The sequence below is a fragment of the Archocentrus centrarchus genome, chromosome 6, assembly GCF_007364275.1.
Source record: "Archocentrus centrarchus isolate MPI-CPG fArcCen1 chromosome 6, fArcCen1, whole genome shotgun sequence".
Taxonomy (NCBI): domain Eukaryota; kingdom Metazoa; phylum Chordata; class Actinopteri; order Cichliformes; family Cichlidae; genus Archocentrus; species Archocentrus centrarchus.
The window spans coordinates 25,883,807-25,904,087 of NC_044351.1; the positions used below are offsets into that span (position 1 = coordinate 25,883,807).

Consider the following 20,281-nt stretch of genomic DNA (forward strand, 5'->3'; position numbering starts at 1 on the left):
TCTTCTGAAAGGAAACACGTGCAGAGTTCCCAGAGACCAAGTGATATATGCAAACATTTTGAGTTTGAGATTACTGAGACTTATCATTGTCCAAACTGAGAGTACAGGTGACACAGGACATTCCATTTGGCTTTACAGTATGCTGTGACACTCGCTGTCCAAACACACTCTCTGCTGTCCCAGCACCCAAACAGAAGTGAGGCCCTTGCTTTGTTGTTGTTGCAAAGCCCAGCCTTTTGAAGCAGCCCAGTCATGGTCCCATGATGCTGGGATCGCTCATTCAGCTCGACACTCTGCGGGGTGAGGCAGAGCTAGGCCAAAGATACACAACAAAGACACAATCCTAGCAACCTCTCTCACCTCCTCAGAAACCTCAGGCACAGACAGCTGCATAAATATATTGCAGTGGGGAGCTATGATTACCTAATATGTTTAGCATACAGGAAGTGGTAAGACTTTATTAAATGAGGGCAAACAATGTATGTCATCATGATGTTAGGTGAATCAGGTTAAAACAAACTTTCTATTTTTGTCACCAGCTGATACTTTGTGCAAATATTCACCAGTTACAAGGGGATAGCTAAGACAATAGAAAATGTATCCAAAAACAGAAATATTGACAAGAATGACAGGAACTAGATTGCAGGATGAGGTGGGTTTATAATGGTGTATAAACCTTGTATAAATTAGTGGTAACCTGTCTATTGTTATTTCACAGTTTAGCTTGAACGAAGCAGGAGATGAATTTTGTCACTAATATACATTTCACACACAAGTCACGGGAGTGTCCCTGAGGTCATCACACTGTACAGCAAGTTGTAATCACTATACAGCAGATTTTACATCACTCATATTCACCCCATGTTTAGACCATGATTGGTGGATTTTGTCCCACTACTCTGTATTGTACTTATTTGGACATCTTGCAGTGTCTTTTAGCTCAAATTCCAGTAACGGCTCTGGTTGAGAGGAAAAAGGCACGCTACCTAAAAGGAATGCTGCGGAGTCGCCAATAGGCAGCCATTACCACAAGGATTCCCAAACACAGTGACAGCGTATGAGTGTGTTCTCACTTTGTAAACATCATGGAAATTTCCTTCTTTTTTTTTTTCTTTTTTTTTTTTTAATCATACTCAGTGACTCAGCTGGCTTATGTTTAATTTAGAGTTTACTCATGTAGTGTCTAGCTGTTCACCTTCAGTGTTCCTTTGTGTTCTTTTCATTTTGCTGCTATACACCAGCAATATCCACGATAACCCTTGAAAGTCCTCTGTTATCTGTTATTTTCAAACCATCACTGAGGACCTGTGTGGCTACAATAGGGTTTATCTATCTAAACCACGGTTGAATGAGAAATATGGCCCACATAGTCATTAGGCCATTTTCATGTTCACATAAGCTCTTAAACACGATGGGTTCAACTAGGGTGAGCAAGTTTATTTTGCTTGTATAAACTGACAGTGATTGAGAGTTTGGTGCATTCCATCATGCTAGCGTGTTTACCAAGTTAGCCTCTTTTTGATTCAGTGTAGCTTATGTGGGACTGTGTGTATGTGCAGCTGTTTAAAAGAGGCTTCATCAGTCTCAGCAAATGTTACTCACTGACCTAACCATTCATTAAGGAGTGGATCATCTTTGTACTTTGAGTCAGTGCTGTTTCTCCTGAGAAACTGGGGCAGACATTGTTCTCTGAAGGAAACATGCTAGACAGCTCTGGACAATCATTTTGTCTTCAGAGGCTTTTTGTCTTTGTTTCTCCTGTTCCTTTTATTTTTCTTTATTATTATTCTTATGAAAGCCTACAGTATTTTTAGTGTCATCATTTTTATAATGTGGGTGTTATTGTGTTAGTTTAATGTCAACATATCCCAGTAAAACTATATAGTAATATGTACTAATCACAGCGGGTAAGGCAGGGAATGCTTCTGCTGTGTGGCACTAATCATGGACAGATTAAATGTCACGCAGTTTAGAAAAAAGTTGAAATAAAGAGGGGGTTTTATGGTTTTCACTGTCGCCAACATGTTTACTTGTTTTCTGTCTTGTACTGTAGGATAAACTATAGTGTCACTATGGCAACAGAAAAACAGGAAGCAAGCTATATTTGTGCTGTAGGAAGTGTGAATAACTGATGCCTTGGTTACATTTGTTTATTTTATTTTTTTTCACAGGTGAATTCATAGATGAACAGAAACATGAATTGCTATTAGTATTTCAAAAACTATCACGTGGATTGCCTTGAAATAATGGCTCAAAGCACAGGGTGATAGATCAGCTGCATATCTTTACTGTATCTTTACTTTCCCACCTCTGTCTCCTTTTTCACTTTAACTAGGGGACAATTCCACATGGGGATCCCCCCACACTCAGACATGAGGCTGGTATTTTTGGCATGTCAACCAACTATTAGGAAATCATTTTAGTAATCACTTATCTTTCTAGTTAGTGCTATTACCACACCAATTTGTCAAATATACTTTATATGCTTTTAGAATTCAATGCTTGCAAGAATAATTCACAGGTGCCTACAATGGACTGTGTGTTTTGTACAGTGATGGCATAATGAGCATTAGTTTAGGCATGTCAGAATGAAGCATTTTACCCAAGACTCTGCTGCTGTGCCAAACCTTTGCCCCATATGAGCTGCTAGCAGAGCTTTTGACAGTTAACCTTGATAACTTACGTTTCCTGTGTTAGGCCTCTGAAGCATGTAGCAAGTTTCACATTGAAAAGCATATGTAAAGCAGTCTGCAAGTCACCTGTGTGCCAAATTGTAATTTCCATGAGCTGAAAATGCTGAGATGTAAGATGTAAAAGATTGAGTATCATGCAGTAATAACTGTGTTTAAATGAAGGGCCAGGTCACTTATTATCTGAGTACTGTTTCCATGACTACAGTCACTGGCCACGCTGAGCCATTAGACATATTTTATGGTTGATAGGGAACTCATAGGGCAGGCGCTCATGCGTTCTCACAGCACTGTTTACTTCAGATATTGTACAATCCCATGCAAAAATCACAAGATATGTTGTAACTGGGGAGATTCCGGTAACCTGAGATGGACAAAAGCCAAAATTGAGTTGGGTTTCTCATGATGATAGTGAAACCTCTGGTTGTTAAGATATCTGAGATAGCATTAAGCATTGTTATGCATTAACAGACACCTTTGCAAGAAAGGTAACTGCCATTGTGTACAGCACACAGATTTTTAATAAAGTTGGTGTTTTTTTGCCTTTGGTTGTCTCTTAAGCACATGTCTATTGATGGATCTGTATGTTTGCAGTGTTCAAGGCAGATAAAAACAGATGTCAGACACACACACGCACAGATGTGCAGTAAAAAGCTGAAGTTGATCATGAGGTGTGTCTGTGAAATGGATGTGACCTCTTTCAATTGGTCACACAGGCAAAAATAGACATAGACAGAGAATGCCAGCGAGCGCCAGGGAGTACAAGAAAAAAAAAAAAGAAAGCAAGACAATCTGATGACCTGACAATAGAGTGAGGACTAAAGAAAAGACCAGATGGGCTCTCTGAAACTATTGCTGTCAGGAACACGAAAAGAGGAAGTGGGGGTGGAAGGAGACAAGGCAGTGGAGAGGTAGGAAAGGCGGTGGAGAGGATAAGCAGCCAGACAGAAGAAGAGATTATGTTCCTCTTATTCGTTGCAAACTGTAGAAACAGGAAGCGAGTGCGAGCAAGAGAGGGAGAGTCTGTGTGAGGTGGGGCAGAAGGGGGGTGGGGCAAGTGTGGGAGAGGCAGAAGGGTGTGTGCTCACATGAACCACTCTTCCCCTTCTACGTGGTGTGCCACTAGTCTCTCAGGCAGAGAATCGAAAAGTTGGGGCAAAATCTGAGTCAGCTCCAGCAGCTACCAGACACTCACAGCAACTCTCCTCCACAGTAGCAGGTCTCTCTCTTCATCTCTCTTTTCTCTTCTCTCACTCATTTACTCTCTTTCACACTCACGCACCCACACACACATACACACACACACACCCACCAACCGTCACTCCTGTCTGAAAGAAGACAGGACCACAGGACAACTGTTAGACACCTTTACTTTTGCTCACCCAGCTCATCAGCAGTCACTGTGCCCAGGATGTGGACTCTTATCTTGGGGGTCATCTTTGGATTACTGGCCTCCTCCGGGTCGGAATCTCTTCAAGGTGAGAAGCTTGTGCCGTTTGCCCAGTGGATGGCTTTTTGTTTGGGGAATTTTTTTTTTCTTATTCAGCCTAAATTGTACCGGTCTCTCTGGCAACAGCAGTTTGTGACAAGATTTTGACCAAGCAATAATATTACTTTGTGTAAAGAGACACCAGTTAAAAGAAAGAGACTCTCCTCTGCTGCTTGTAGAATGGATGGGTAGATGCTGGCAAGAGAGTGTGTAACACCAGCACAGACAGGCTTATGTCTGGCAGTCTCAGACTCCTGATAGACACAAAGGAAAGAGGCGCTCTTGCTCACTCTCTGTCTCGCACGTTGCCAAGTGAACCTTATCAGGGTTTTGGATGTTCAGTTTGGCTTTCAGAAGCTTTAAAGTAGAAGCACAAGCAGATTTTTTTTTTCTTTGCTGCCACGCTTAATGCTTCATTCTCTGACACAAAGGATGTAATCACCCTGGCTAATGTCTCTCTCTTTTTTCTTTGTCTCTTTCACACATGCTATTTCTGTGTAAGGTTTTGATTGGATTTGTTGCTTGGAGCGATATATCTCAGGAGGTGAATCTGATACTGAATCAAACAGGTCTGGGGCTTGTCTGGCTTATTCTCTCAGGAGTTGGTGGTGAGGCTGTTCGGAGAGACTGCTTTTGGCACTGCGCCACAGAACAATCAGCACCAAGCCATAAATACAACCTGGATTTAAAAGCAAATAAGAGACTACCTACCTGTACAGCTCCTACTGTATGTGAAGTCAAGTGCATGTAGGAAGAAGGAGGGGGATAGAGCCAGTCCCCCCCCCCCCCCCCCCCCCCCCCCCCCCCCCCCCCCCCCAACATGTGTTATCAACAAGGCTCCTTGTGGATTGTGGAGCTTTGAGCTGTGTGTATATGTGTGCATGGGGGTTTGTGTCTGTATCTCAATGTCTGAGTGCTGAGCATAATTGGTGTCTGGCAACTTAAGTGTCCTGCAGTGGTTACTGCTCATCCTGAGCACAATGTTGAGAGCAGGACTTGTGGATCAGTGACTCGGTCAAACTTCCATACAAGCCACATTAAAATATCTTGATAGTTTTAAAGATGCTTATTGCATGCCTTTAATAAATGGTTCTTTGAAGATTTGAAAAAATAATTTGTCATGTAAATTATCCATAGTAATGGTTTAAAATGGCCTAAAGGCTTCTTTTTTTCTTTTTCTTTTTTTTAACCCAGCAGTTAATTAAATTCATTTGATCCATTTACATTAATATGTAACAACATGGCCTCAGCAAAGAATGCAGTAAAACCCCTTTTATGGAATAATTCATATCTCTTGCTGTATTTCAGTCATTCATTCGATAGTGAGAGTGTGTGAAATCTTCCAGATGTGATCATTTGTAAATATCCTGCATCTATCACAAAATAAAGGGGTTCAACTATTGATCCTAATGAAGCAATAGGGCATGCCATTAAAACAAGCAAGGTTTTTCTCTTGCTCTGTTACAATACATTCTGCTCTTGAATCTTTTGACTTTGTCCACTTGCAACAATAATGGACAGACAATATTTTTTGCTTTTCACTTCTGCTGAGTGATCAACCTCTCTCTCTTTCTATAATGTGCATGCACTTAGGCCAAAGCGGGCTATGATTGAGCATTTGCCTTTTCAGCTTAGAAACCCTGCCTGTTGTGCCCGTGTCATGTTTCAAGGTGAGAGGTGGTCAAAGGCCCAGTGGAGGCACTGACAAAGAGGGCTTGTGCCTCTGTGGGTTCTGAGTACCACCAGACACGTGTCTCTTCCACCAATATAACCTCTGGTATGAACCAGTCTCCCTGAAGCTAAATGGCCATGCACCAATATAATTTGTTAGAATTAGAGTTGCTCTCCACTCATTTTTTTCTGCCATTTATTAGCAGGTGGCTTTATAAGATATTAAGTCTAGTAAAAAATTTTAACCCTTTTTTGTGAGTTTTGACCTTCCTATTGATATGCCTACTGTGTCTTTTGGCTTTCTTTATACTCAAAAGTCTTTGTTACAAAGAAGATTTCACAAATCTGTTTACACCACAGTGTCAACTAATTTGTGGTTGAATCTGAAGCTCAAACCACACAGGAACTAAAATGTGAATGTTGCATAGCTGATATATTGAGAGGTAAAATAAGGTAACCTTTGCAGAATTAGGATAGAAGGTTTAAACCACCCTTGTTTGTTGAGTGAAGCTAGGGTAGTGTGGATTATCTTAGCCCTAGCATAAAGGCTGAAAACAGAGAAGAACAGGAAAGTGTATATAATAGTAGTATAATAGTAAATAGTAGTTTTTCTTGCACTTTAGAAGAAGCTAGATGACTTTCCCTGTTACTTCTTACAATTTTTAGAGTAAGAAGTAAACTTCCCCAAATATCAGACACTTTAAATTAAAAAAAAAAAATCATAGAAAACTTATGTCAAGAGTTTATGTAAAACTAATACCCACATAAAAATGTGGGTATTAATGAAAATGCATTTAAAAAGTGAATTTTCCTCTTGTAAATGTGTCCGTTTGATAATTTATAGCCTGTCAAAAGGACTTATGCAAGGGACTGTGTGCTACTTCCACTTCTCTTTATTTTAAAATCTGAGTACTGGAGGTCAGTTTGTTTTAATTATAGATGATCTGTTCAGGAATAATGGAAATCTTTTAAATTTAGATTAGAGCTTTAAAGTTAAGAAAAACGGGCGGTCGGGTGGGGTGGTGGGGGTGGGGGGTTATCTGTTAATGTGCGTCTGTTATGTTTGTTTTCAAAGGAAATTACATTGGGTGGAGGTGTAGGAAGGCTGAAGGTGAGAAATGAAATGACAATATCTAATTGAAAATAAGATAATGAGAGTCCTTCGTGTGACCTTGAGTTTAAGATAAGATAGTGTTTATTTGTCACATGCGCAATTATACACAGTATAATGCACAGTGAAATGTGTTTTGTACCTGCAGCCATATATACATACACACATATAAATAAGGAGAATAAAAAGTAATTCACACTATATACTATACACTATACACACTATACACACAGAATTATATTATATTATTTACATTGTGCAATAATGGTCCAGTTAGGGCTCAAATTTGAGCAGACGGATGGCTTGTGGGTAAAAACTCTTCTTCAACCTTTCAGTCTTAGTCCTCAGGCAGCGGTAACGCCGGTCTGATGGGAGCAGGGAGAAGAGAGAGTGTCCGGGGTGGCTGGGCCGTTTTAGGATTTTCAGAGCCCTTGACCTGCACTGCTTGGTGTAAATGTCCTGCAGGTTGGGGAGGGTGGTTCTGATGGTCCGTTCAGCTGAACGAACCACCCTTTTTAGGGCCATGAAGTCCTGCTTGGTGCAGTTTCCCATCCAGGTGGTGATGCTCACCAAGCAGGACTTCATGGCCCTAAAAAGGGTGGTTCGTTCAGCTGAACGGACCATCAGAACCACCCTCCCCAACCTGCAGGACATTTACACCAAGCAGTGCAGGTCAAGGGCGCTGAAAATCCTAAAACGGCCCAGCCACCAGTTTATGTGCTTGCACGCGCGAGTGTGTGTGTGTGTGTGTGTGTGTGTGTGTGTGTGTGTGTGTTACCTGTCCCACTGGTCCAGTGGAACTTTGTTGTAGCCAACAGAGGGAAAGACACATCTGCTGACAGAGCAACTTCCCTTCCCAACTTCCCTCCAGTGTGATAATGCAGCATACTGGAGCATTGTGGGAACAATGACAGCAAGGGCCCTGTCTCACAAATAGCTGATTAACTAAAAGGATGTTAATGTAGTCATGGGACATTTACAGCAGATTTTCTGTTCAAGCATAAATTTCTAGGTTTAGAAATGTTGAGAGTCATATTCTATGAGTAAAGTTCCATTACTTATCTAACTTAGGATCACACAGGGGAATGGAGCCTGTCTCAGATGTCATAGGCCAAGAGGAAAGGTAAACCCAGGACAGACTGCCAGTCTGCTAACACAGAAACAGAAAATCATGGCCAATTTAGAATCACCAGTCAATGTAACATGCATGTATTTGCACTCTGGAGCACTCGTGGAAAACACATGCAGGGAGAACACAGAAAGGCCCCAGCTGACCAGAAACTTCTTGCTGTGAAGTGGCAGCGCTAACCACTGCACCACTTTGCTGCTCCCCTTTTTCATTAAAGTGCATCTGAGAACATGTGGATAAGAGAATAAAAATAAACACAACCCGTGTGTGCTCCTGTTCTCCGTGCTGTGCCATGTGAACCCATGAAGAAATTATCAGCAAGTCTTCCTGCGCATGTGCTTCTGTGATGTGCCTGTGTGTTTGCGCACCTGTGCACAGGGGGTAAATTGTACTTTATTGCTGGCCTAGAAAAGACAAGCAGAGAGTAATGAGAGAAAACAAGACAAAATGAGAGTGAGAGAGCAGAAAAAAAGAACATGAGAGTGGAGAGTCAAGATTGTCAATTGCTTCTACAGCAGCTGGAGGTTTTGGCAAGAAGCTGCGCTAAAGCTCCCTTTCTCTCAGGCTTTGTATATCCTGACTTTGCAGTCTCCTTGGTTTCAACTCCATTAGGTGACAATACAGCCTTTGGGAGAGTCAGTGCTTTGGCACAACAGGTTTCTGAGCTGTATAAAGACACCCATGACCGTTCCCTCTGCATACTAATGATTACTCCTAAGATTCGTGTCAGCCTCTTGTTCATCACACAGAGGGTGCCCCCTTTGATCTCTCTAGGCAGATTTGCGAGGCCAGGACTGTTGTCTGTCTGAGGAAAACACAGCTCCGTGTGGCAGCAAGTGTTGAAGTTCTTTCAGGTGTGTGTGTGTGTGTGTGTGTGTGTGTGTGTGTGAGTGAGTGAGTGAAAGTGAGAGATTAAAAAAAGGGGGGGGGTTAGAATAGCAAAGAACTGATATTGCTTTGCAATACAAGTGCTGGCACTGGCTTATTTGGCCCAACTGCTTCTAGAGGGATCTCAACTTCCTTCTGTTGCTAGCGCTCTGTTTACTCATAACAGCCAGTGGAAAGTGGGTGGATTTTTTTTTTTTTTTAAATCATATGTTGTGGTTCAAAACAAGAAGATAAGTATGCTACAAAATTTGATACATATCTTAATTTTTGGGGTGGAGAAAAAGAAGTTTTCCCAGAAGCAAAATTAATATTGTTTTTCTGGTAATACTTTACTGTGAGGATACATGAATGAACCTCATGAACTATCAGTAATGTACAAGGATTAACAGGTCATTGTATTAAGCATGGCTTAATAATCTACAAGAATTACGATATTTTAATGACAATGATTTATAAGTTACTCATCTTGACCATGTTTTCTTCATGTTTGCAGATAGACTTCCCCAGTAACTGAAGAGGTTCACGATAGGTTACTTAAGATGCAGAACACAAAATGACTTGCAGATGCAGAACATCGCATTTTGCTTCACTGATAAAAAACATTAAATAAAAGAAAAATGGCCAGAAGGCAGAATTATGATGATCGCAGTTAGCTAAGCACTGCAACAAGCATGATGCCTGAGACACTGTTAATGCATGTTATGGTTAAGTTATGGTTGGCGAGGTTTCACGTGATGCTTTTTCCTGTATGAATTCAGAAGGGTTCGTGTACTTCTTGGCAGCATTTCATTATCTGTTCACATACTGCAACACTTTTCTCAGAAATCTTTGCAGTTAATTGCTGAATGCTCCACTACATATTTTTTTTTTTTATACCAGAGCTAAAATCTTTATTAATATTTAATTTTATTTATCATTTGTTCTGAATCTGTGTACCACGGGCAACTTCACGATCCATTTTAGATTCACTTTTTACGCTTGACTGCAGGAAGCTAAGACAGTAAATCATGTGTTTCAGTTTCCTGTGTGATTAAGGCATCATTTCCAGCCTATGCATACTATGTTACCATGGCAGCACATTTAAACAGTCACCAAACAGACAAGGAGATATGGGGATCATATTCTGTACATGTACAGAAAACAGTCAGAATTTCCTGTTTAGTCTTCACAGAAATTATCTGTGAAAACTGTTTCTTATGGTGCTGATATTTGTAATTTCTGTAATTTGATGTTGATATTGGTAATTTCTCATATAATTAGCAGAAGCTAGATAAGTGGATGTTTTCTAACTAAATTGCACATAAGTTTTTGTGTGTAGTAGTAAAGTAACCTCTCTTTGCTCGCTCTTATTCTCAGTGCGTATGATATCCTGCTCATAACAGGAAAATCTCCAGGTGTTTAAATTCTAAAATTGATTTCTTGCCAGTGCTAACAGTTACAGTCTCCCTGTGTGTGTGTGTGTGTGTGTGTGTGTGTGTGTGCGTGTGTGTGTGTGTGTGTGTGTGTGTGTGTGTGTGTGTGTGTGTGTGTGTGTGTGTGTGTGTGTGTGTGTGTATTGCACCTGTGACTCTTTGACAGGACTGGTTACTATCTGATGTGTACACAAACTGCTGTTAGCTCACTGCTCATTTGCTAAGCCAAGTTTGCATGTTTATTTTTTATGTTATAAGGTAATTTCCCTGAAGGCTCTCTAGCAAACTTAAATAAATGAGCACACATAACATGGAACATACTGTATAAGATACTGTATACACTGTGACAGTTAGTGACTTAGTTTAGATTTGTGTAGATTTTAGGTTTAGATAATTTTAGATTTAGATTTTTCTCAGATCTGAGGAATTTCCTCTGTGGATTTGTTGTCAAGACACAATACTGATCAACAGTGATCAAATCTGTTAAAATTTATTCTGTATTTTTTTGCCCTGTTTCCCTGCAGTCACTGTCCGATCCTGCAGTGTAGCTGGAGTTTTCCGGGCTGAAGGAACCGGCCGTCATTCTTTGAAATATGACATGGCTATCAAAGTGTGTGAGCAGCAGATGAGCACCATTGTAACTGAAGAACAACTCCATGAGGCCTATAATAAATCTTTGCAAACCTGCAGGTGCATCAAGAAGCATTTATCTAAATTTTTTGTAATTGTATTAATAGTTGTGATAATAATACAGTGCAGCTGAAAGCACCGTTTTATTGTAAGGTACAATTTATTTATATATAGCTCAACACAACAAAGCTCATAAATGAAAATTTTTGATAAAAGATTCTATAGGACCCCATGGCACATCTTGCCCTGCTTTTGAGTCCTCTTAGATCCTTATTTCCCTTCATTTTGTGTCTCTTCAGCTAAAATGTCAAAGGGTGTGGCTGAAGTTCAGTTTTAAATATACTTGGTCACCATCATTGACCTTCCAGTAGAGGAAACCACCTTTTCATCAACTGTATTAATTTCTAATTGTTTGCGGAATGTGGAATTTAATGTGTTTAGATCTGGCATTTTGAAGATAGCAGCATTAACAAATGTATAATAATTCTATTGTAAGAATATTACTTACAGCATTATTATTGTTTCCTTTCAGATACGGCTGGATCAGCAATGTGAGCATCGCCATCATCAGACAGCAGGCCCATGAAAATTGCTCAAAGAGCATGACTGGTGTAATTATTAGTCGACAAATAGATCCTAATGAGCTCTATGATGTCTACTGCTATGATGAAACTGGTAACTCTACCAAAATTAATTAGTCAGTTATTCAGCTGCAGTCAAATGCTAATATACACACCATCATGTAAATTTGCAGTCAACATTTAATAGAGCTTTGCTTTTGTTTCTGCATTCTGTTGACATCTTCTTCTTGCTTCCTTTTGTGTCAGCTGGACCGAAGAAGAACTGTAGCAAGGCCTTTTCATTGAAACCCACAGTTGCACCACATAAGCACAGTAAGTCCATTACCCCTCTCCTTACTTTAATACATGTGGCATCCATAGTGATATATAATGGTGAGGTGACAATAAGGCTAAAAAATTATTATAGCCTTGTAAGTACTGTAATCTGTAATTGAAATGTGCTTTGTACTAACCAGACACTTTATTAGGTACACCTGTTCAACTTCCTCTTAACACAAATAACTATTCAGCCAATCGCATACCAGCAACTCAGCATATTTAGGCATGTTCACATGGTCAAGATGGTCTGAATATTTCAGAAATCGCTGAGCTACTTGGATCTTCCTGCACAACCACCTCTGGGGTTTACAAAGAATGGTCCCAAAAAGAGAAAATATCCAGTGAGTGGGAGTTCTCTGAGTGAAAATGCTTTGTAGATGGCAGAGGTCAAGGAGAATGCCCTTGACTACCTCAAGCTGATAAGAAGGCAACAGAAACTTAAATAATTGAAACCAAGGTATTCAGAAAAGCGTCTCTGAATGTGGAACCTTGAAAAAGATGGGCCAGGGCAGCAGAAGGTCACACTAGGTTCCACTCCTGTCAGCTAAGAATAGCAGGCTACAATAAGCTCGTGTTCACTAAAATTGTCTGTGTAGTTTTTCTCCTGGTACTCCTGTTTCCTCCCACAGTCCAAAGTGGGTTTAGGTTAACTGGTGATCCTACATTGCCCAAAGGTGTGCCTGTGAGTGTGAATGGCTGTCTGTCTCTCTGTGTTAGCCCTGCATCAGACTGGTGACCTGTACAGAGTGTATCCTGCCTCTTGTCCTATGACAGCTGGAATAGGCTCCAACCATCTTGCTGTGTAATGGTGGTAATGGTGTAATGGTGTTAGGGGTATTTTCTTGGCACACTTTGTGTCCCTTAGTAACAATCGAGCACTGTTTAAACACCACAGCCTGCCTGAATATTGTTGCTGACTATGTCCATCCCTTTATGACCACACAATAACCTACTAGAAAGGTGTACCTAATAAAGTGTCTGATAAGTGTACATTTGTTTTTTATCACTAAAATTAAAATGAAAGATCATTTTTGTAGGTGTGCACAATGAATCTAACAACTGGCTTGCACAACTATTTCAAAAACTGTAAGCAAAGAAAAGTGAAACTATCTCTGAAACTACAGCAACGGTCTGTTTACCAAAGGACCTCACGTTTTTAGTCAACGCCAACATTCGCTTTGCTTATGCTACCTGAAAGAGGTGAGGTTACTGTTGAGGTTGCTTTTGTTGGTCATGAGCACTCAATACTGTCAAACTGATCTTTTGCATTTCTTTTGTAAAGAAGGATAATAATGTTTGAAAGCCAAACAGAAGAAAGCCGGATAGCATAATGATGCAAAATGCCTCATGCCACTTATTTTGAACTATGCAGTACAAGTACAATATATATTTTTATCGTTTTAACATAAATTATGTTGAAAAGTTCTACGTGAAATACAGTAGCTGAGTATAAGACTGGAAGAGGAATTGTGCCCCCACATACCCCCTAAATAAAATATAATATCTAGATAAAAATCTCTTATTTTACACCTAAATAAATAAATAAACGTGACCGTTTCATTTGTAAAAAAAAAAAAAAAAAAAAAAGCAAAAATGATGTGTCACAATAACCATGCATGACTTTATCTTTTCTGATACCTTAGCCCGTCCAGAAGAACCAACTATAATTCAGGATTTTGAGGAGATCACAGACATGGTTCCATCATATTCCACTCCTACAGAGGAGGCTGTGGCTGAGGGTCCTGATGTGGAAACAACACCTACTGGAGAGAGTGAGACCAGTGTGGCTCCCACTTCCATTCCTGCAGGGATTGACTTTATTCCTGGATCAGGGATGGAGCTACCCGAACAGGACAATGTCAGTACAACAATTTCCACGCCAGAGGAAATGTCAACTCCTCATAAGGAAGATAAAGTGGATCATGAAGATTATGATCAAACAGAATGTAAGAAGAACACAAGGCAATTCGAATCCAAAACACATGCGTATACAGCTCAGTGCAATTTTCAGGATTTTGATGAGTGTGCTGATAAAATGTATTTGACAGTATCATGTATTGCTACATAAGAGCGGTGAAACAAAAGCATTTACATCTGTTTCTTTTAGAGACTGTATAAAAGTAAGTGCCATAAATAGGCCATGTGTTATTTAGTCTACACCCTGTATATCCCAAAATATAAATGGCAAATGATAATGTTTCAGGCAAACTGTTTATAATTTTATAACTTAACATAAAAAACATGCTGTCAAAATGGACCATAGTGACATCACATGCGGCAAGTTTGGGGGTGACCGAGGTGGGTTTTAGAACTTAGGACGCCCCCTTGTGTTAGTTTGAGCTGTACAGTTTTGTTTGTTGAAGGCACTGAAACAGTTCAAGGGAATTCAAAACTAAACCTGAGATCAAATAAGTTTAATCAATAATTAACAAATTACAGTCCTATGAATGGCATTTTAGGAGAGATAATGTAGAGGGGAAAAGAAAAGCTTCATTCATATTTTTGCTATTGGTACACTCCAGAGCCTGGTGTATTCACAAAGAGAAAAACATTTTATTTAAGGAATTTTAATGTGAAAGGCAATGCATTAAGCATTTATTTTTGAGAGAAGGGAGAGTTTCAAGTCTATGTGTCATTAAATGAGCTATATCTTGGATGATATAACATTAATGCATCTTCTTTTGTTCACATGCAGCTCCCAAAAACAATTCTCGGTTCTTCAAACCAAATGAAGATGCTAACAATAAGGGGGGCAGTGATTCAAGTGAGCAAGTATTCCACATATATCTCTATTTACACTCTATTGTCAGTGATTTTTAATTCTTTTAATCCTGGCTTGTATGTCTCCTTCTAGACTGGCTGGTTATTATATTAGTGATTGTGGCAGTTGCTGCTATTCTTCTTCTGTGTGTAGCTGTTGCCAAAAGAAAAAGGTATGACTTGGATTACTATCATACTAGGCCTGGCAAGTGACACCTTATGTCCACTTTCTATGTTTCTCTGTCTTTGCATATTAAGTGGAAGTCACTCACATATTTTACTACAGAGTGAGGGATGGCAAAGACCAATAGTAAATATATGTCTATCTGAATGTGCATTTGCAGCTGGTGCGGGAGGAAACAAACCCTGATCATCACAAAAGACATGGGTGAGGGCAATGGAGCAGCAGCAGCATCCGGCTCCCAAAACCAGGAAATGGTGACCCTCATGAGCAAGGAGAAGGTCCAGGAGAATGGCAACACCGAGGAGTTCACCGTCATCACTCTAGAGGAGTCGTCAGATAAAGAGCAACTGGCATGAGGGCGAGTGCATGCAGGAGGTGGTTGGTTAGACGAGTAAGGAGATGATCAGGATAAAAGATGGTTGGAGGCGGAGGCTCGAATTACAGGGGGGTAAAACTGCTTTTGGTAGCAAGTACTGAAGGGTGTTAGAGAGACTGCCTAACTGAGGATTGGCTGCAGACCATCTCTTTCAGCATGTGCAGCATTTTGTCTGTCTGGTATGGTAGGTTAGCACAGACTGAATGTTCCTCAGCAGGGGGTTGGGAATGTATTTTCTGTCAGTTCGTTGTAAATTGATGATAAAGCCTCATTGTCACGAGTGTTTAAGTGTGTATGTGAAGGGTGATTTCAAACCGAGATACTGTTCCCCTTCTTTCAGATTGGGTGGATCCTAAAATTTGCTATTCAACCTAAATGGAAAACATGAAATAAACAATGAGAACTGATTTATCTTCTTTAAGCTATAAGTAAAAATAATGTTAGGCAAACCCTTTTTTTTTTTTGTCTTATTGTTAATGCCTTTCAGACTGGAATTTGATTTTCCATATTCAAGAAAACTGGGGATGTCACTACTTTAAATTATGCAGCTTTCATTCCCTTTTTCTTGGCCTCTGTAAATAATGTGTAGCTCCAAGTGTTTTTTTTTTGTTTGTTTCTTTGTTTTTTTTGTTTGTTTTGGTTTTTTTTGGTAGGAAGGGCTTCATATCTGTTTCAAGGAGCTTTCTGGGGATTATTTAATTAGAAGCTGTACCTCAGAGGTAAACAATTATGAACAGATTTTGCAGTAGTCAAATTTAGCATCAAAATTGATGCACCACTGAGGTCAGTTAATATAATTTACTGAGTTGCAAATATGAGGATACCTTGATGTTATCCTGAGGATAAAAATAATCATAGTAAAGATGTAAACATATTATATACACAGTGTGTACATTCATTAGAGCTAAATGATGGAGCAAAAGAAAGAACTGGATTGTATCTGTAGTAAATTAATCATTTTCAAATGCCAAATTTACCCCATGAGCGACAGGCCTTTGGATACTGAACCAAATAGCACATACAATAACACGGCAAACTCATACGCTGATACTGTAAGCACAAAGCAATACGAAAGGTTGTTTTTGAAAGAAAAAGACTAAATCAACATTTTCTATGTCTACCCAATAAGAAAGGGGGTTTGTAATGATGACGTTTGCATGCTTTGCTCAAGCCTCATGTGCCAGCTGCTCTGTAAATTCAAACATGTAAACAAGACGCTGCATTTTTCTACTCACCTTCTCAATGCTAAACTATTTGTTCCTGTGTGTTTTGGGGTTTTTTTTTTGTTTTTTGTTTTTTTGTGTCTGAGTTTTCGCATAAAGCTGAATTCTATACAATGAAAACAGACTTTTTTCTTTTTTTGGTTCTGATTTATTCCTTGCTCTGAAATGATTTGTTTTGAAATAAGTAGCGAATGTGCTAGAGTAGGCAGGTTTTTATCACAAAATTAACATGTGTCAATGAAAGAATTTGTAAACTCTTGAATCAAATAAATGTGTATAGAAACAGATATGCTTGAATGTGGTGTTCACTCAGTAGTTACTGTTTATGTAAGGAAAACACGAGCAATTGAATGGCATAGTTAGACAGGAAATGCACGTGGGTACACTGATCTGCCAGACAGGAAGAGAAGTTTCCATGGTACCAGTGTTAGGAGGAGAGAATATGTTTACACAGAAAGATAGAAAGACGGCCATTTTGAAAGCCATTTTGCTTCTTTTTTTGTATTAAAATGCTTATAGTGTAGCCACAATGACAGCAGAGAAGTATTACTGTTTATTTTTTCATTCATGTATCATAGAGCACGCTGTCTAATGCACTGGCATATTTTCATAAAGCTACTCAAGTTTATTCTGCAATCAAAATGACAAAAGCACAAAGTTTAGACCGTATATAAAAGACAGAAGCCCTTGAATACAAATTAGTTTTAAAAGCTGGCAAGAAATGGCTCTTCTGGTTATAAAAAAGTGCAATTATATATAATGTGTGAAAAAGCATTTGCTGTTTAATTTTTATTTATTTATTGGCATATTTGTCACACTTTTGTGCTTCAGATCATCAAACAAATTTTAATTGCCCCCCCTTGTTAAATAACGAATTAACTGGGATTAACCACATTTTTTGGAAAGCTGAGTTCATTTTCAGAATCAAGAAATCACTTGTCAGACAAAGTGAAATAGGCTAAAAGATCTCAAACAGCAACATCATGCCATAAGCTAAAGAAGCTCAAGAACAGATGAGAAACAAAGACATTTACATCTATCAGTCTGGAAAGGGTTGAAAACCATGTCTAAGGCTTTGGGACTCCAGTGAACCAAAGTGAGAGGCGTTAGCTACAAATGGAGAAAACTACACAGTAGTAAAACCAAAATGACTCCAAGAGCACATCAACAACTCTTCCAGGAGGTCACAAAAGAAACCAGAACAACATCTAAAGAACTGCAGGCCTCACTTGCCTCAGTTAAGATCAGTGTTCATGATTCAACAATAAAAAAAGAAACTGGGCAAAAATGGCATTCGTGGGAGAGTTCCAAGGAGAAAACGACTGACCAAAATGAACACAAAGGTTTGTCTTACATTTGCCAAAAGGTACCTTGATGATTTTCAACACTTTTGAACTATGAGACAAAAGTTGACATTTTTGGAAGGTTCGAGTCCAATTACAACTGGCATGACGATGTGGGTAATTTTTTTTAGGGGTCCTCAAAGTTTTCAAAAGAAATCATTGGGATGAGCAGGCTGTTTATTAGACATCTTAGTTACACAAAACACAAAGACCCAAGCACAGACAGTAACATAGTGAGACTGAGATACACACACACACACACACAAAGACAGAGAGAAGAGAGAAACACAGAGACAGAGAAGGATACAGAAAACAGGAAGAGAAAAAGACAGGAAAGGGAAAAGCAAAAAAGTAAGAGCGTGAAACAAAGAGCGGCCAAAATTTATATCTTAAAGATGGTAACTGCCCACTTGCCTTTGACCCCTCCTAATTTACATAAAGTCTCAACCCATGAAACTTAAACCCCAACCAATCACCTGTTGAGGCTCTGCCAACACTTGTCCCATGCGGGCTAAAGAAACAAACATCACTAGGGTACCTCAGTGGCAGGAGTCATAATGAAGGATCTTATTTCAATTAAAACCTCTGCTGAGAACCACCCCCCACCACCACCACCACCAGCCCCCGACTAAGTCATATGTACAATATCAATATAAGTGATTTTTAAAAAATCCCCAACAACACTAAAACAGCATTTCATTAAAAAAAAAAAAAATGTACCAACAGCCATTATGGTGGTGATAGTGTGATGGTTTGGGGCTTTTTTGCTGCTTTAGGACTTGGCCAACTTTCTGCAATTGATGGAACCATGAATTCTGTTCTCTACCAGAAAATCCTAAAGGTGGATATCCGGCCGTCACTTCATGCCCTAAAGTTCAGTTGCACTTGCACTTATGCAGAAGAACAATGATTGGAGACACACCAGAAAGCTCAATAAATCCATTTTAAAAAATGAAGCTTTTGGAGTGGTCCGGACTTAAATCCAATTGAGATGCTTTGATATGACCTTAAACAGGCCGTTTGTTCTTGAAAACTCTCCAGTGTGGCTGAATTAAATCAATTCTGCAAAGAAGAGTGGGCTACAATTTCTCCACAGTGATGTGAAAGACTCATTACCATTTATCACATATGCTTGCTGCCAAGAGTAGCAAAACTGTTATTAAGTTTAGGAAGCAATTACTTTTTCACACCGTGTCAGGTAGGTTTGGATAGCTTTTTTTTCCCTTAGAAAATGAATTAATCATTTAAAAACAGCATTTTGTATTTACTCAGCTCTTTGTCTGATATTAAAGTTTTAAAACAAATCAAAACTTAAAACATTTTAAGTGTTACAAATGTGCAAAAAAAAAAAACAGAAAATACTTTTCACTTTGAGAAAAGAGTCGTGTTACTTAATTTGTGACATCAATAAATAGTTTCCTGATTATAGTCGTAACTGCTTCTTTCAAGTCATGTATGAAATTTTTAATAATGCAGGGTATGATTTAGGGCATGGCTACCTTAACAGAGTGCAGTGTTCCTGGTTTCTCCTGAGATAGCATCAAGTAAAATGCTTGAGTCAAGGCTATCAAACAGGAAGGTGACGTCACAGTGTGTCTGTTCTTCTTTTATACACAGTCTGTGTTTGCATGTAGCAACTGATTTCTGGCCTAAGGGTATCCATTCTCTTTTGTTTTTTCACCCATCTTCTCTGTAATAAATGTTTTCTCACATCTTGTAACACATATTTAAATGTTTTATGTATTTAATGCTGGATATGTCATCAAAGAAACAGCAGCACAAGCATATTGTCAATTTACTGTAATGTTAATGGCAAATTTTCTACAGTAATGACACAAAATGCCATACTGACTTCCTTGTATTGACCTAGATCACTACCAATACAAAATGCATTCACAACATTTCTCCATATAAAACTCAAAGTGGTGGGACTAACCTCTATAAAGACTAAGGGCATATGGAACAACCACCAACTAGCTTGTGTTTATGATTATGCTTTTTATTACCTTTGATCAAATTTGTCTGTATTCATAAATGGTGAAAAAATGGTGGAAGCCTCTCAAACTCATCAGTTACCCAGCGGGTAAGTCTGCAGGCTATCTGATGGACTCCCAGATTGGTTTAGAACCAGTAATGCTTTTGAGTTTGGTCACAGTGCACAGTTATCTTTTTTTTTTTTTCTCCCTTTAGCAAATGCACCACCTAAAAAATTGTCAGTATTTATTGCCTTAATCTGAACATCAAGAAGATCAAAACAAACATTTTAGCCCTTAATTTCTTAAACTAAAATCATAAAAGATAAAATTTGCTTCTGTTCCAGCTCTCTTTGGAAATGTTTATATAGTAATATAATGCTAAAACGATTTAAAATAACTAAACACACAAAAACATACATATATTTGTTTTTATGTGAATTATTTGACAAGAAAACATCATGCTTTTGTTAAAAAAAAAGTCTCCAAACAGCAGCTGCAAT

General features: G+C 39.0%; 1 protein-coding gene across 1 annotated transcript; it reads left to right on the plus strand.

Moving 5' to 3' along the window:
• Positions 1-3,795: 3,795 nt before the first annotated feature.
• Positions 3,796-16,690, plus strand: cd44b (CD44 molecule (IN blood group) b). The gene is made up of 8 exons (XM_030731832.1): positions 3,796-4,168; positions 10,915-11,080; positions 11,553-11,695; positions 11,848-11,913; positions 13,563-13,865; positions 14,615-14,683; positions 14,774-14,852; positions 15,024-16,690. Exons 1-8 carry the CDS (start codon positions 4,102-4,104, stop codon positions 15,217-15,219), a joined length of 1,089 nt encoding a protein of 362 aa, XP_030587692.1. The 5' UTR covers positions 3,796-4,101; the 3' UTR covers positions 15,220-16,690.
• Positions 16,691-20,281: the final 3,591 nt, after the last annotated feature.

Coding starts and splice junctions, on each gene's coding strand:
- cd44b (XM_030731832.1), top strand. CDS start 4,102: ATGTGGACTCTTATCTTGGGGGTCATCTTTGGATTACTGGCCTCCTCC. Junction 4,169..10,914: donor CGGGTCGGAATCTCTTCAAG/GTGAGAAGCTTG, acceptor GTTTCCCTGCAG/TCACTGTCCGATCCTGCAGT. Junction 11,914..13,562: donor AGTTGCACCACATAAGCACA/GTAAGTCCATTA, acceptor CTGATACCTTAG/CCCGTCCAGAAGAACCAACT.